The sequence below is a fragment of the Eptesicus fuscus genome, chromosome 2, assembly GCF_027574615.1.
Source record: "Eptesicus fuscus isolate TK198812 chromosome 2, DD_ASM_mEF_20220401, whole genome shotgun sequence".
Taxonomy (NCBI): domain Eukaryota; kingdom Metazoa; phylum Chordata; class Mammalia; order Chiroptera; family Vespertilionidae; genus Eptesicus; species Eptesicus fuscus.
Window position 1 is genome coordinate 59,290,297 of NC_072474.1, and position 18,197 is coordinate 59,308,493.

Below are 18,197 nucleotides of genomic sequence, written 5' to 3' on the forward strand. Positions count from 1 at the left end.
AGGGGAAGCAAAGCTTTCCGCACACCCTGGCTGGGCCCACCCGCTTAAGGCAACAAAGTTTCAATTATAACCCCAACAGAAATGGCTGCCGGCCTCGGAGGGAGCCCCAGGCTTGGCTCTGCTCCAGGCTACAAAGTTTCAATTGTAGAAGGAAAATAATTTCCAGATACCAGGGCCTCCGCTTGGGTTGCCAGGGGGCGTGGCCGGCCTGCAAACCACCACAGGCCCCTCGTTCAGGCCGCCCCACGCCCCAAGGGAACCCCCACCTGATCCGGGACACCCTTCAGGGCAAACCAGCTGGCCCCCACCCCTGTACCAGGCCTCTATCCTATCTAATAAAAGAGTACTATGCAGATTGATCATCACTGCAACACACAATATAGCTGCCCCCATGTGGCCAAAGATCCTGCCCCCATGTGGACACAAGATGGCCACCACAAGATGGCCAGCAGGAGAGGGCAGTTGGGAGGCACCCAGCCTGCAAGGGAGGGCAGTTGAGAAGGACCAGGCCTGCAAGGGAGGGCAGTTGGAGGTGATCAACCCTGCAGGAGAGGGCAGTTAGGGGTGACCAGGCCGGCAGAGGAGGGAAGTTGGGGGCAAACAGGCTGGCAGCAGAGTGGTTAGGGGGTGATCAGGCTGGCAGGCAGAAGCGGTTAGGGGCAATCAGGAAGGCAGGCAGGCAAGCAGTTGGGAGACAGCAGTCCTGGATTGTGAGAGGGATCCCAGATTGGAGAGGGTACAGGCTGAGCTGAGGGACAACCCCCCTCCGAGCACGAATTTCGTGCACTGGGCCTCTAGTTAATTAATGAATAATAATTTAGTGCACACTATTTGCTAGGTGTGGGACAAAACATAAGGTAAAAATTGTCCTAGCTTACATGAAGCTTACTGTCTAGTATAATTGTTAGCAAACCCTTTCCTAATTTTGGATAGCAAATATTTTGAGATTGGGACTATACAGTCTCTGCTGCAGCTATTCAACCCTGATATTTTATAGCTCAAAATAGTCAGAGACAATATGTAAACAAGTGAGTGTGGATGTGTTTCAATAAGCTGCCCATGGGCATAAACAGCCAACTGGTGATCCATGGTCTAGTAGATGAAAACAACAAGTAATCAGGCGTCAGGGAGACAGTTTCTCATTGGAGAAGGAATTAAAGGGTTCAAGAAGGCCTTTCAGAAGAAGACGTTGGCAAATCAGTAATCTAAATAAAGCTCCATCAAATTGAATGAATTCAAAAGATGAAAGGCAGGAAATAAAGAATCTAAGAACATAAATTAGGGAGAGAGAAAGCAGATGTACAGGAGTAAGGATCAACAAATAAAATGGTTGGGTACTTGAAGCAGCGGGGGGATTGGGGGGTTGGGAACCACTCTGTAAAGTACCTTTTTCTAACCACTTAGCTGTACATCTGAATCTAATAGAGAATAATATTGAATGTAACCATAATTTAAAATAATAAATACATTTTTAAATGTTGGTTTTTAAAAACAAACAATAACAACAGACCCCCAGCTTCCTGGTAAAACTGATCCAGAAGAAAAAGCAAATAACCAATATTGAAAATGAAAAGTACACATCACAGAGAGAGGTCCATTACAAAACATCTTCAAGTCCTCATAAAGTTTCTCACTTGTTAAATCCTCAATTATTTTACGCCAAACATTCCCCTTTTATACATTACAACTCCACATGATTCATATTTGTCTTCTTAAGATTCCAATTGATCATTCACAATAGCATCAAAACCAATGAAATACTTAGGAATCAGTCTAACCAAGCACATGAAAGACCTGTACACTGAGACTGTAAGACTTTGATAAAAGTAGTTGAAGAAAACACAAGGAAATGGAAAGATATCCTGTGTTCATGGATTAGAAAAACTAATATTGTTAAAATGCCCATTCTACATAAAGTCATCTATAGATTTAATGCAATTCCTCTCAAAATTCCAATGGCATTTTTTACATAAGTAGAAAGAAATTCTAAAATTGTATGAAACTATAAAAGACCCTGAATAGTTAAAGCTTTCCTGGGAAAGAAGAACAAAGCTGGAGGTATCACACCTCCTGATTTATAACCATACTACAAAGCTATAGTAATCAAAACTGCATGGCACTGGAATAAAAATAGACACAGACCAGTAGAACACAATCAAGAACCCAGAAATAAATCTTTGCATATCTGACAAGGGAGTCAAGAATACTCAATAAGGAAAGGATAGTTTCCTCAACAAATGCAGCAAGGACAACTGGATAACCACAGGCAGAAGAATAAAATTGGAACCTTATCTTACACCACTCAAAAAAATTAATTCAAAATGGATTAATGGCTGCCTGACTGGCGTGGCTCAGTGGTTGAACTTCGACCTATGAACCAGGAGGTCACGTTTTAATTCCAGTCAGGGCACACCCAAGTGAGGGGCATGTAAGAGGCAGCCAATCAGTGATTCTCATCAAAGATGTTTCTATTTCTCTCTCCCTCTCCCTCCCTCTCTGAAGTCAATTAAAAAAAAAAATATATATATATATGCACACACATACATACTAGGGGCCCAGTGCACAAATTCGTGCACCTTGAAAGGAACTGTGGGCCATGAGGCTATGGTGGGCCCAGGGGCGGGTCTTGGCCCATCCTCCGCACCCCTGCCCAGCCCCTCCCACTGAGGCCTCCAGTCCCCTGTCTGCTGGCAGCCCCGCTCCCGCCACCACCGCTCCCTCCCATGCACTGATGGTGGAGCGATTGGGGTCAGCGCCAGCAGTGGGTGCGAGCGGGACCGGCGCCATCAGTGGGTGGGACTGGTGGCAGCTGCCCCGATCACCCCTCAGGTGCAGGGGGAGGTGGAGAAGTCCTCGGGGCAATTGGGGATTGCAGCTGCCCTTGTACCCACTGATGGTGCTGAGCGATTGGAACTGGCACTGGGCGCCAGGAGTGGGTGCGAGTGGGGCCATCATCAGCAGTAGGTGTGAGAGGCAGCTGCCGGCCCCAATTGCCCTCAGGATCAGGGGAGAGGAGAAGCCCTGAGGGCAATCGGGACCTGCAGCTGCTGCTTGCACCCGCTGACGGTGCCGAGCGATCGGGACCGGCGCCGGGTGAGGGCAGCGGGTGCGAGCGGCGGCTTTGGCGCCAGCAGCGGGTGCGAGTGGGGCCGGCGCCAGCAGCAGGTGTGAGCACTGGGCAGGACTATGGCACGCGGGAGCAAAGAATTTTCAGTAACCACCAGAGGCTCGCCCCGATGACAGCAACTGGTAACCTGCCTTGGTCTGGTGCCCCTGCTCACCTGCTCCACCATCCCACCACGGCCAACGCCCGCCATGTTCTGTGCGCAACCCCTGGTGGTCAGCGCACATCATAGCGACCAGTTGTTCAGTGGTTCAATTGTTCCACCGTTTGGCCTATTTGCATATTAGGGCCATCCTATCTAATAAAAGGGTAATATGCAAATTAATCATCACTCTATCACAAAGATGAAGTTGTCCATAGCCACAAGATGGCGGCGCCCAGTCCCCTCAGCCCAGCCAGAGTCCCCCCCCAGTCCTGGGGGGCGGCTGCTGAGAGTGGGCAGCGTGAGCGGCCTGGCGGAATGCTTGCTTCATCGCCACGGCGACGAGGCAAGTGTCCCGCTCCAGCCACAGTGGGCCTCTGGGCAGCAGGCGTGGAGCGGCCAGGCCCTGCAGAGAGCTACTGGTGCATGGATTCGTGCACAGGGCTACTAATATACACATATATATTACAGACTTAAACATAAGACCTAAACCTATAAAACTCCTAGAAGGAAACATAGGAAAAAGGTCCTTGACATTGGTCTTGGCAATGATTTTTTGGATATAAGACCAAAAGCACAAGCAACAAAAGCAAAAGAGATAAATGAACTACATCAAACTAAAAAGCCTCTGCACAGCAAAATAAACAGTCAACAAAATGAAAAGGCAACCTATGGAATGGGAGAAAATATTTGCAAATCGTTTATCTGATAAGAGATTAATATCCAAAATATATACAGAACTCATAAAAATTAGCAAAAAACCCCAATCTGATTATAAAATGAGCAGAGGATTTCCCATCTTACGTTTAAGTCCTTTATCCACTTTGAGTTTATTTTTGTGTATGGTGTAAGTTGGTGGTCTAGTTTTATTGTTTTGCATGTATCTGTCCAGTTTTCCCAACAGCATTTATTGAAGAAACTGTTTTGACTCAATTGTATGCTCTTCCCTCTTTTGTCAAATATTAATTGAGCATAATGGCTTGGGATGATTTCTGGGTTCTCTGTTCTGTTCCACTGTTCTATATGTCTGTTCTTGTGCCAGCAAGTTTTGAGAATAGTGGCTTTGTAATACAGCTTGAAATCTGGTATTGTCATCCCTCCAACATAGTTCTTCTTTCTCAAGATTGCTGCGGATATTCAGGGTCATTTTTTGGTCCATATGAATTTTTGGAGAGTTTTTTCTAGGTATGTGAAATATGCCATTGGTATTTTAATGGGGATTGCATTAAATCTATAGATTGCTTTGGGTAGAATGGACATTTTAATGATGTTGATTCTAACAGTCCATAAACACGGCATATTCTTCCATTTGTTTATGTCTTCCTCTATCTCTTTTTACAACGTCCTGTAGTTTTCCGAGTACAGGTCTTTTACCTCCTTAGTTAAGTTTATTCCTAGGTATTTTAATTTTTTTGGTGTGATGGTAAATGGGAGTGTTTTTGTTGTTTCTCTTTCTGTGGGTTCATTATTGGTGTATAAAAATGCCATAGATTTCTGGGTGCTAATTTTGTATCCTGCTACATTGCTGAATTCATTTATTAAATCGAATAGTTTTTTGAGGAAGTCTTTAGGGTTTTCAATGTACAATATCATGTCATCTGTGAATAGTGATAGTTTTACTTCTTCTTTTCCAACTTGGATATCTTTTATTTCTTCTTGTCTGATGGCTATGGCTAGCACCTCCAGTGCTATGTCGAACAGGAGTGGTGAGAGTGGGCATCCCTGTCTTGTTCCTGTTCTTAGGGGAAATGATTCTAGTTTTTGCCCATTGAGTATGATGTTGGCTGTAGGTTTGTCATATAAGGCTTTTATTATGTTGAGATATGATCCCTCTATTCCCATTTTGCTGACAGTTTTTATCAAGAAAGGGTGTTGGATTTTGTCAAATGCTTTTTCTGCATCATATGAAAACATGCTCAAAGTCACTAATCATCTGAGAGTTGCAAATTAAAACGACAATGAGATACCATCTTACACCTGTCAGAATGGCTATCATCAACAAATCGACAAACGACAAGTGGAGAAAAAGGAACCCTCGTGAACTGCTGGTGGGAATGCAGACTGGTGCAGCCACTGTGGAGAACAGTATGGAGTTTCCTCAAAAAATTGAAAATGGAACTCTCATTTGATCCAGTAATCCCACTTCTAGGAATATATCCCAAGAAATCAGAACACCACTCAGAAAGGACATATGCACCCCTATGTTCATAGCAGCACAATTTACAATAGCTAAGATTTGGAAACAGCCTAAGTGCCCATCAGCAGATGAGTGGATTAAAAACTGTGGTACATCTACACCATGGACTACTACGCTGCTGTAAAAAAGAAAGAACTCTTACCATTTGCAACAGCATGGATGGACCTGGAGAGCATTATGCTAAGCGAAATAAACCAGTTGGAGAAAGATGATCACATGATCTCACTCATTTGTGAAATATAATGAACAACATAAACTGATGAACAAAAATAGATCCAGAGACATAGAAGCATCAATCTTCAGAGGGAAGGTAAGGGAGGGTGGGGGTGGGGGGTAAGAGATCAACCAAAGGACTTGTATGCATGCATATAAGCATAACCAATGGACACAGACACTAGGGGGGTGAGGTCATGTGCTGGGGGGTGGGGTGGCCGGAGAGAGGTCAGTGGGGAAAAAAGGAGACATATGTAATACTATATGTAATACTTTAAACAATAAAGACTTAAAAATATATACTGTGATCCTAAGGGGGAAAAAAAAGTAAAAACATGTATGCATATAAGCATAAGCAATGGATGCAGACAATAGTGTGGTGAAGGCCTGAGGAAGGGGGTGGGTGTGAGCTAGAAAGGGGCAAAGGTGGGGAGGGGGAAGGAAACATCTGTAAAGCTTTCAAAATAAAGATAAAATTTTAAAATGTAAAAAAATAAGATGAACAGAGGAGCCTTAGCCGGTTTGGCTCAGTGGATAGAGCATCGGCCTGTAGACTGAAGGGACCCAGGTTTGATTCCAGTCAAGGACACATAGCCTTGTTGTGGGCTCGATCCCCATTAGGGGGCGTGCAGGAGGCAGCCAATCAATGATCCTCTTTTAACATTGATGTTTCTATCTCTCCCTCTCCCTTCCTCTCTGAAATCAATAAAAATATATTTAAAAAATAAAATGAGCAGAGGAACTGAATAGATATTTCTATTCAAATCAAAACCACAAGGAGATAACACTTCACACCTGTTAGGATGGCTACCATCAAAATGACAAGAGATAACAAGTGTTGGTGAAGATGTGAAGAAAAGGGAACTATAGAAACAGCATGGAAGTTTCTCACAAAATTAAAAACAGAACTATCATATGATGCAGTAATCCCACTTCTGGGTATATATCTAAGGGAAATTAGATCACTCTCTCAAAGAGATATCTGCACCCCCATGTTTATTGCAGTCTTATTTACAGTAGCTAAGAAAGAAACAACCTAAGCATCCATGGATGGATGAATGAATAAAGAATATGTGATGTTCATTCATCTATCTTATACACTTCTTTTCACATATATAATGAAATATTATTTAACCACGAGAAAGAAGGAAATCCTTACATTTGGGACAACATGGATAGACCTTGAGGACATTATGCTAGGGATAAGGCAGACAGAGAAAGACAAATGCTGTATGAATTCACTTATATGTGGAAGCTAAAAAAGCTGAACTAATAGAAACAGAAAGTAGAATGATGGCTGTCAGGGACTTGGGGTTAAGGAAAATGGGGAGATGTTGGTCAAAGTGTACAATCTTCCAATTATAAAACGAATAAGTTCTGTGGATCTAATGTACAACATGGTGGTTACAGTCAACTGCACTGTACTGTGTTCTTGAAAGTTGCAAGTAGATCTTAAGTGTCATCACCACAATAAACAAACAGTAATTACATGAGGTGATGGAGGTGTTAGTTAAAGCTATGGTGTTAATCATTTTGTAATATATAAAGTGTATCAAATCAACACACTGTACACCTTAAAGTTACACAATATTATATGTCAATTATATCTCAATAAAGCTGGAGAAAAAAAGAAATATACTACTTTAGCAATAGTATTATAATAGTACTTCTGAAAAGCATTAACTCTTGTATGTAATATTTTCTCCTATTGAGATTGATATTTTATGGTGAACTTTGCTCTGATTGCCATTTAGTAATTTATTTGTAAAAGAATCTTATTTTAGCTAATTTTTAATGGAATGATATCAACTGAATTCTCTTGTTTTATTGAAAATGCTCTGGCTCCTCTCCTATCCCCTAACAATATTAAGTTTGTTAGTAGCCTAACCTTAGGTTACTTCTAGATTATGCTGTGCATTCTAATGAAAATACTAAACCACTCTCATATTTGAGTAGTGTTTGTGCAACTAATATATTATATGTAATATATTCCTCCAGAGTCTATCCAGTTAGCAAAACAAGCAAAATTTTGAATTATTAAGGCTGAATAAAATATTCTCTTTCTGTAATGAAAAACAACAGAACAAGACTCCAATTGTCTGAGACCTAAGAGATTTGTATTTAGCAAGATGGTATATACATTCCTTTAGATGCACACTTACCTTATACACTTTTTTCATCATTTCTAGAAGAGCTTTAACATTGCAGGTATTCTGATGTGTTTCAATCCAGAAAGTCATTTGAGCAATGATGGCTGATTTAAGCATCTGGACCAGTGTGCTGAGAGAAGACTCTTGCAAAGATGCCCAACACTTCTCTGAGGGATGCAAAATCAGCCATGATAAATATATACTCCTCTGCCCCCCTCAAAAATACTCCCTCAGTTTCTACTGGCTTCTTTAATGTGAGAAATAGATATTTTCCATTTATGATTACAAAACCCATAAAATATGTTTTCTAAGGATATCATCCTGGACAACATTTACTACAGAAAAAATATTTTCCCCGATTAAGTACTATTGGAATTAAAAGCTCAAATTTGGGATTCTAAAGAAATGTGTTGATAGTTCGTATTTATGCTTGACTACTTGATTGATTTCATGATTTTCAAACTGAAAGTTCTATAGGTTATTTATAAAGTCTGAGAACATACATAGGTGAATACATATACACATACAATGTCATCAAAGATATTTTCAATCTGTAAAAAATAATATCTATGTCTTCAGATTTTATACACAACTGGTATATACGGATATATTTTTATATAAAATTATATCAATAACAATATTTTAATATTACTGAGGTTACAATCTAGATTATTGTACCTTTACAGGATAAACCTACCAAATGTTACAATATATTATAAAACTAATGTCATTAAAATAGTATGACCCAAATGCATGAAAAGCAGATCAATGTAGCACAATTCCCTAAATGGATCCAAATGCACATGAGAGGTTAGTATATGATAAAGGTGGCATTGCATATTAATGGCAATGAAACAGATCACTCAATAAATGTCTGGGGACAAGTGGAAACTGATCTAGAAAAAAATTTAATCAAGATAAACTACATATGGATCAAAGATTTAAACATAAAAATTCTAGTTGGAGCATGGGAATGTTTTGTTTTTTTGTTTGAGAGTGAGATAGTCTTTTTTTTTTTTAATATATTTTACTAGGGTCCCTCAGCCCAACCTGCACCCTCTACAATCCAGGAGCTCTCAGGGGATGTCCTACTGATGGCTTAGGCCCACTCCCCATGGTTCTCTGCTCTCTGCGGGGCCTGGAGGTTTCCCTGCAGCCATGGAGATGAAGCCCCCATGCCCTGCTCTCCGCTCTCTGCCTGCTGCTGCCATGCGCCATGCAAAGGAAGCCCCCATGCCCTGCAGTGTGCTCTGTTTGCCAGGCCTGGGGGCTTCACTGACAGGGACACACTAAGGAAGCCCCCATGCCCTGTTGTCCGGGCTCTGTTTGCGGGGCCTGGGGGTGTTACCACCACCACTTTGCTAAGGAAGCCCCCAAGCCCTGCTGTCTGGGCTCTGTCTGCCATGTCTGGGGACTTCGCCGCCACTGCCGCACTAAGGAAGCTCCCAAGCCCTGCTGTCCGGGCTCTGTCTGCTGGGCCTAGGGGTGTTCACGCCGCCTCTGCACTAAGGAAGCCCCCATGCCCTGCTGTTCAGGCTCTGTCTGCAGGGCCTGGGGCTTCCCCGCTGCCATGCTAAGGAAGCCCCCATGCCCTGCTCTCCGGGCTCTGTTTGCTGGGCCTGGGGCTTCCCCGCTGCCATGCTAAGGAAGCCGCCATGCCCTGCTCTCTGGGCTCTGTCTGCAGGGCCTGGGGCTTCCCCGCAGCCGCAGTGCTAAGGAAGCCGCCATGCCCTGCTCTCCGGGCTCTGTTTGCTGGTCGGACAGGCCAGACACTCTAGCAGCGGGGCTGAGGGGACTCGGCACTGCCATCTTGTGGCTATGGGGGCCGCCATTTTGTTGTGGAGTGATGGTTAATTTGCATATTACTCTATTATTAGATAGGATTGATTTTTTTTACAGAGAGGAAGGGTGAGGGATAGAGAGTTAGAAACATCGATCAGCTGCCTCCTACACACCCCCAAGTGGGAATGTGCCCGCAACCAAGATACATGCCCTTGACTGGAATTGAACCTGGGACTCTTCAGTCCGCAAGCCAACGCTCTATCCACTGAGCCAGACCAGTTAGGGCGAGATAGTCTTTTTGAAGTCTGACCCCAAACTCAGAAACCATAAAGGAAAATGCTAATATAGTAGGCTTTCATAAACATGTTTAAAAATAATCATGCATGGCAAAAATACCACAAAGTAAAATCAATTTTAATAACCTAAAGAAAAAATTTATAACTCACATTGTTGATAAAGGATTAGCTGCCATAATAGTTTGAAACCTCCTAAATATAAACTAACAACAGATAGAAAAATGGGCAAGAGAGAAGAACTGCTAGTTCCCAGATATGATCTACAAATGACCTGAGATATAAGAAAACCAGCACCCCCTAGCCTGTTTGGCTCAGTGGAGATAGAGCGTCTGCCTGAGGACTGAAGGGTTCTGGGTTCAATTCCGGTCAAGGGCACGTATTTCTGTTGCAGGCTCGATCTCCAGCCCCAGTTGGAGCACTTGCCGGAGGCACCCAATCGATGTGTCTCTCTTACATTGATGGTTCTCTCTTTCTGTGTCTCCCCCTCCCTTGCGTTATCTCTAAAAGTCAATGGAAAAATATTCTCAGATGAGGATTAATAAAACAAAACAAACAACAAAAGAAAACCAGCACAACCTCATTCTTAATGAGAAAATTAAATTAAGAGATTTATTTTTTTTTCAGAATGGGAAAGACCAAAAGTTTGATAACACTGTAGAAAAATGAATTCATGGGCTGCTGCTGTCATATTTGTTGTGAAGTGTAAACATACATCCTCTGTCCTGGTGGCTACTTTGCCCAACTCCAGGGGTGCATTTTACTTAGACTACAGTGTGGATGGTGGCCACTCGAAGTGGGGCTACCTGGTGGCCCAGACTTCTGTGGAGGGTCATTTGGCAAAATCTCTCAAAATTTTAAATGCATATACAATTAGACTTAGTAATTTTACTTTCTGGAATTTTCCCTGACTGTGTACATTTATATACGCACAAAGAAATGCATGTTAGCACTGTTATAATAGCAAACATTTAGAAACAACTATTCATAGTATATCTTCCCAATAGAAACTATTCAGACATTACATAGAATAAGGCAGTTCTATAGGTCCAACAGCAGAATGCGCTCCAGGATATACTGTTAAATGGGGGAAAAGCAAGTTGCCAAAGAATGTGAATGGTATGCTACCATTAAAAAATGCACTTCTGTATGTTCTTATACATAATATCTTTCAAAGGTTACACAAGAAACTATATTCAGTAATTGCTTTCTGAGAAGGGAACTAGGTGGCTTATACTTCACTGTATATATCCTTTGTTCCTTTTAAGTTTTGGACCTTGAACACTAGCTTAAAATTGTAAAAAGACATCCTATTGTAGTGAATAAAATAAACAATAAGAACACAAAGCTTACCATTTCTTTTCATCCCCTCTGGTTAAAATGTCTAAAGGTTTAAAACAGCACGAGCAAAACGTTTTAAAATGGATTTATCATGACTGGATCCTCTTCGGTTACTAAACTCTGATGTCAAAGCCATGTGCAAGTCTAAGAATTATACATGCCTTGTTTAACAGTAATGGTTATAATTGCTTTAGGTTTATCTTTTCAATAATTCACATATCATGTACTCAAGTATTTGTATATTTTGAAATCTATTCAAAATTTGCTACAACTTCTACTTCAGACAGTGACTCTATTGAGAGTTCAAATAAAGTAACATGAAAGTAATCAAACTTACTTAGGACTCGTAAAGATCGGTCACTCATTGTACAAACAGTCTGTGCAAACGGAACCACCAGGCTTTCCCAGTTCCCAGGATCATGCATCACAGGACATTGTGGGAGCAGAAGGAAAACTGATAGCGCTTCTTGGTGTGGAGAACGGCATGGAAGAGCTCCGAGTAGATTATCCCTGAGACATGTAGTTATCTGCAGTTGAAACGGGACAGAGGAAGGCAGGCCCAGGGTAAGTTTTGGGACCGGGGGTTTCATTCCACTACTTTCCAATTAGAATAACCATTTAGTTTTCCTGAAACCTGTTGTTCATCATTCCTTGCATCCCAAATGCCCCTGAAGTAGTATGTGAGAGCCATCGTTCCGATTTTATATTGGGGTGCATAAGGAAATAAAAGTGAATCACATGTGCTTGTCGGTGCCGAGTGACTTGTGGAGGTTGTTCAATTAGAAAGTGGCAGAGCAGGGATCCATACCCAGATCTGCCTGGGCGAAAATCTGCCCCGGCAGAGAAAATGCCATGTCTTACCTTCAATCCTGTTGCAACTTCCTCCTGGGTTCACCGGAAGATGGTATTTTCCAGCCTCCCCCGCAGTTAGTGGGGCTATGTGACTGAGTTCTAGCTAATGCAATGTGAGTGAAGGTGATGTATGACATTTCGAGGCATGGCCCCCCAGAAACCTCTCACATGACCTTACATACTCTCTTTCCTAATCTGCCAACCAAACACAGATCTACTGGAGGATTTCATGGCCCCAGAACCCAGAACCCAGAAAGAAGGAGCCTGCGCCACTCCTGAATTCAACTGTGCAGAGGTTGGAAGGGTAGCAGACTATGCCACCCCAAAATATGCCACTCTGGCATGAGGATCATTTTAAATATATATATTTAATTTATTTCAGGGAGGAAGGGAGAGGGAGCAAGACATAGGAACATCAATGATGAGAGAGAATCATTGATCGGCTGCCTCCTACACACCTCCCCATTGGAGATTGAGCCCGCAACCCGGGCATGTGCCCTGCTGGGAATTGAACTGTGACCTCCTGGTTCATAGGTCGACACTCAACCACTAAGCCATGCTGGCTGGGCTTGAGGATCATTTTGAGCTGAAGGCAAGTAAGAAAAAACAGACTAGAACAAGCTTTCTGGCTTCCTCCCTATTTACCTGACAACTGAATATAAATTCCTTTGGTGAAGGTGTTCTCTTGTCCCCAACTTCCTATACCAGGAAGAGGATAACAACCTTATAGCAGAGATGAGCTGGCACTGAGAAAATCCACACAAACAAATCTTACTAACTAGCCCTTTTCTACCATTCATTTCTCCATATATTTGCCCTCCCACAATTTGGCACCTCTAGAAGCTCAAAGTCCTTTTCCTTTGTCTGGTCACTTCTCTACAAAATGATTGCACTTTGCTAAGATGCTATATAAGCCCAAGTTCTAACCACCACATTAAACTTCTCATCACTGAGTGTATATGAAGGATGCACAGGTAAATAAACTTCAGTTTGTTTTTCATCTATGAACCTGTCTTTTCTCAGTCTATTTTGTAGGGTCTCACCCAGTAAAACTAAGAAGGATAGAGGGGAAAACAATTTCTCCCTACAGGTACCTCATATCTTCAATCCTCATGGAACTATGATGTGGAAAACAAATCTTCATTGTATTAAGCCACTGAAGTTTAGAAGTTGTTTGTGATAACAGCTAGCATTATTTATTCTATCTAATAGATCGTAGATACTCAACTATAGTGTCTGCCTCTACATGACATAAAGGTTAAGTAAGATGATATATGCAACAATAAACTGTAAAGTACTATATTATTATTATTATTATTATTATTATATCAGTGTTCTTAGTTTTCTCAGGATAAGTGATGAAATTAGTTTCCTCAGGATAAGGGATGAATCAGTAGCAGAGTGACCTCAGCTAGATTTGAAATTCATCTAAAAAAAATAGAGACCAGCCTTTTTGGTCTCTTAGCCCAGGGTTATCCTGCTTCCCAAACATGATAGAGGTTATTTACTTCTCAAGTAATGGTTTTCTCATATTGAAAATAAACATATTGTTACCCTGCTTGGTTGGTTGGAGCATCATCCTGTACCCCAAAAGTGGCAGATTCAATTCCCGGTCAGGGAACATACCTTAAGTTGCGACTTTGATCTCCATTTGGGGCCTTTGCGGGAGGCAACTGATTGATGTTTCTCTCTCTCTCCCTTCCTCTCTCTAAAAATCAATAAAAATATGTTTTAAATAAAATTTATAATCAAGAAAGAAAGAAAATTAAAGTATTGTCATCTATTGTGCATTTAAGTGTTCAAAGAGAAAGTAAGAGCCAATGCTTAATACAGCATCTGAAATATAATAACCACAAAGTGAACATTGTCCTCTCCCTCCATCAGGTCCCCCTCACTCAACTCCCAACAAAAACTGCAATCATAATGGTTCCTGTAAGGAAATTCTATTGCTCTCTTTCTCAAGTAAATATTGACATTTACTGATACCGTTATAATTTAGCCCAGTTATTAATAACTGGAAAGGAGCAAAGAGAAGGCTTGCCATTTGTACAGCTTTTCGAGGAAGCTGTGGTTTAACACTCCCCAGGAAGCCACTGGTTTGTCCCCACTGGGGGAAGGGACTGGACAGGGAGAGAACAGACACATGCCCAGTAAGGTCTGGGTGAAATAGGGAAGGTACTTGTCTGTCAGTCACACCTGGGAACAGGTCATTGGCTAGAGGAAGCATGGCCACTGCAAGAGCAGGAAGATTTGAGGTCCTTAATCTCTTAAACAAAGGAGTTCACTCTCTTGTTGCTCTTGTCCTCTTTTGCTCTTGGGACTCTTGTTGCAGGGGGCGCACCCTCGGCTCCCTTGCCTTCGGCCACAGGGCCCACAGCCATGTGGACCCCACACACAATGGACTAATGGACTGCAACAAGCCTAATGCTGACCCAGACCCAGCTCCACCGTCGGATGGACCTTTGGACTCTGGCTTTGCTTCTAGCTCTGCCCAAGCCCCAGCTGCATACCTTTCAGGACTGGATTAAGGGAAGTGAGACTTTGCAAACCCAAGGGTGTAATTCATGCAAATAAAAACCACTCATCGTCCTGTGTGAGTCTCAGAAAATTCTTTTTCTCGAGATATGGTAAGGACCCGACGACCCCCAGCACCCAGTGGGGAAGGGGACCCACCACGTTCACTGATAACATTACCATGAAAGAAATCCATTCCTTTTTTGTTAACTTCTCAAAGGTATCTTTTGCCATTTCTAAGTCCACATCAATGGAATTCATTTCTCCAGATTCTCTTTGGATACAAGAAATGCAAAAACACGCATAAACAAATGGAAAGGAACATTTCTAAACTTCATATATCATTATTCAGTTTTATTTTAGTACGTATCAAATATAAACTTTTCTTTTTTTTTAATTTTTTATTAAGGTATTATATGTGTACATATCTTACCATTGTCCCCCCCAATCAAATATAAACTTTTCTCTTAAAGCTTGCCTCCTTTCAAAATAATCCATTTCCTTGGCATAAAAAAACCCCATGAAATTTATGTTCTCCTAAAAGAGGGGAGGTAACAATGTACTATCTCTAGAGTAGCTAAAAATGTGGGCTGCAGTAATAGCAAAATTTTATATGCCGCGTCTGAGAACTGACAGCATTTACCCCCACTCAGCCAGCACACAGGGAACTGAAACTACATATTCCTCCCGCCTCCACCCCCTACACACATGAACACATATACACACATTCCTTACCATCTACAGTTACATTACTGTGGGATTCCACTGTTTCATTAGCATGATTTTACTATTCCTAGAGACACCTGCCCAAGCAAATGGCTTGATTATTCATTATAGGAACTTCCTAAAAAGACCCATGACCTCTCCCATGGGAAGCATCAGCAGGTAGTTTATGCAAGTTCTTTGAACCTCTTGCCTCAAAATCCTTGCCTTGCAGTTTCCATCCATCCAAGATCCTTGTACCTTTTCCCAATCATAACCAAGTCCCCTTTCCACACTGAAAAACTTGCCTTAAACCAAACTGCCAATTTTTAATAAATTCCAACCTGGCTTTCCCCCCTCAGAAGCACTATCAAAGCCCGATAAAGTTGTCCTGCCTCCCTGGGTTGTGTTGGTGATACTGAGAAGAACGAATTCTGCCAAACAGTTTGTCTTTATGTTCTCTCAATAAACACTTTATGCTTGCTGGATTAACAAATCAATAGTAACCAAAGGACTAAAATATTATGCAAGTACTAAATCGAAGTATTGTAAGGTATATTCTTTTCAGCCTTTGACATCTTTTTTAATTTTTTAAAATATATATTTTATTGATTTCAGAGAGGAAGGGAGAGGGAGAGAGAGATAGAAACATCAATGATGAGAATCATTGATTGGCTGCCTCTTGCACGCCCCCTACTGGGAATTGAGCCTGCAACACGGGCATGTGCCCTTGACTGGAATCCAACCAGGGGCCCTTGAGTCCATAGGCCAACATTCTATCCACTAAGCCAAACTGGCTGGGGCCAGCCTTTGACATCTTAAGACAAAACCTTGAGGTTCATCACTCCTGGGAGGATACATTTCCACTTAAAAAAATTATATATATAGCTTTGTGCAGTGGCAGTATCGTAGCCAATGAGGTTTATTCGAGGCGTGATAATTGCTAATTGGAAAAAACATGTATATAGCCCTAGCCAGTTTTGCTCAGTAGATAGAGCGTCAGCCCACAGATTGAAGAGTCCCAGGTTAGATTCTGGTCAAGGGCACGTACCTCTGATTCAGGCTTGATCCCTGGCCCTGGTCAGGCTCATGCTGGAGGCAACCAATCGATGTCTCTCTCTCAGATGTGTCTCTCTCACATCGATGTTTCTCTCTGTCTCTCCCCCTTCCCTTCTACTCTCTCTAAAAATCAATGGAAAAATATCCTTGGGTGAGGATTAACAACACCAATATCAACAACAACAACAACAACAACACACACACACACACACACACACACACACACACACACACACACACGAGGCCCGGTGCCCATGTCCATGAGTTCCCTCTCTGGATGAATGGAACAGAATGACAGATTTTAGAGGGCAGAAGGGTGGAGGGAATGAGAAGAGTTTAATCAAAGAACATATACGCATATATGCATAGCCCATGGACACAGACAATAGTGTGAGGAAAGGCCTGGGGTGGGGTGGGGTGGAAGGAAAGGAGTGGAAGATAGTGGACATCTGTAATACTGTCAACAATAGATTAAAAAACAAAACAAAACTGGCCCTAACCGGTTTGGCTCAGTGGGTAGAGCGTCAGCCTGCGGACTCAAGGGTCCCAGGTTCGATTCCGGTCAAGGGCATGTACCTTGGTTGCGGGCACTTACTCAGTAGGGGGTGTGCAGGAGGCAGCTGATCGATGTTTCTCTCCCATCGATGTTTCTAACTCTCTATCCCTCTCCCTTCCTCTCTGTAAAATAAATCAATAAAATATATTAAAAATAAATATAAATAAATAAATAAATAAATAAAAAGAACTGGAAAACAAAGCTATTCTTAGTGTGGAGGAGGCTAGAGTAGGGAAAAAAGAAGATACACTGTATGGCAGAGTCCCTCACTTTCAGCCTGGAAGGACGGCAAAAAGAGGAAAGCGAATGGGAGGAACGGCAGAGAGAAGCAGTGTCCCGATTTCTCTTCTCCCACCTTTGTCCAGGATGCATAGAGGTGAACAGGAATGCTTTTTTTGAGCTCTAGAAATATATTGCCTAATGAGTTGCCAGTGGGAAGCCATGCCAGTTAACTGCTCTGGGCTGCTCTGGTGCCCAGGTGAAGTTGTTGGAGTGGCTGAGAATGCAGCTGGGTTAAGAACCAATGGGACAATAGTACAAAATAATATTGAATGTTAACTGTAATTGAAAAAAAAATTAAAAAGAAAAAATGAACCAATGGAACAACCAAGTTGTGTAGGGGCAAGGATTAGCTGCAGCTGGGGTCAAGCAAGCACCACCTAGTGGCCAGGAGGGGCTACAAGATGTGTACACCCAGTATCTTCTGAACCAGCGAGCCAACTTGAGGCCAACTCAAAAGGGGAGGAATGGGACCTGGCCCAGTGAAGGACGGGAATGAGTTATATTGGCTGCAAATAGACCCCAGGGATCCCTCCTCCAGGGAAAGCAGAGGGAAGCCTAAGGGTCCCTTCATGTCGCTATCGAACCTTCACCTCCCTTTGTGTACTGTTTAATTAAACAAGAAAGCCACTGGACTGTGGCGGCTCTAATGGCGTGGAGGCCTACACAAAGAAACAAAATCTAAGCCTATAAATGCCTCAAAGTTATGAAATCAAAACCTAAGGACAAGCATTCACAAACAGCCAACTAGGCTTAAAGCTACAGCCAATCAAATAATTTCCTTTCTTTGCTTCTGCACTTTCTCTATGTCAGTCTTTCCCCTGGCTCCCTGTTTGCAGTGCGTTTCCAACCACTTCCAGTTTGGCGCTACCCCATTTGAATCAATATTTGTTCAAGTAAACTCTTAAGATGTTTAAAATGGCTAGGTTATCTTTTCATGGTTCTTAGTCACAGTCCTGCTGAGCATAGCAGGAGGGGAAGAAATAGAAAGAC

The 18,197-nt window shown here is 42.3% G+C and overlaps 1 protein-coding gene and 1 pseudogene across 1 annotated transcript in view; one reads left to right on the plus strand and one right to left on the minus strand.

The window, feature by feature from the left end:
- The window catches only part of HERC6 (HECT and RLD domain containing E3 ubiquitin protein ligase family member 6), a 66,521-nt gene that overhangs the window by 20,344 nt on the left and 27,980 nt on the right, over positions 1-18,197 (minus strand). The window contains exons 11-13 of the mRNA XM_054727499.1: positions 14,789-14,882; positions 11,580-11,769; positions 7,839-7,993 (exon numbers count right to left, since the gene is read on the minus strand). Coding sequence (XP_054583474.1) covers positions 7,839-7,993; positions 11,580-11,769; positions 14,789-14,882 — 439 coding nt within the window. The remainder of the gene's footprint in view (positions 1-7,838; positions 7,994-11,579; positions 11,770-14,788; positions 14,883-18,197) is intronic.
- On the plus strand, positions 16,197-16,280 carry LOC114232271 (U4 spliceosomal RNA; annotated as a pseudogene).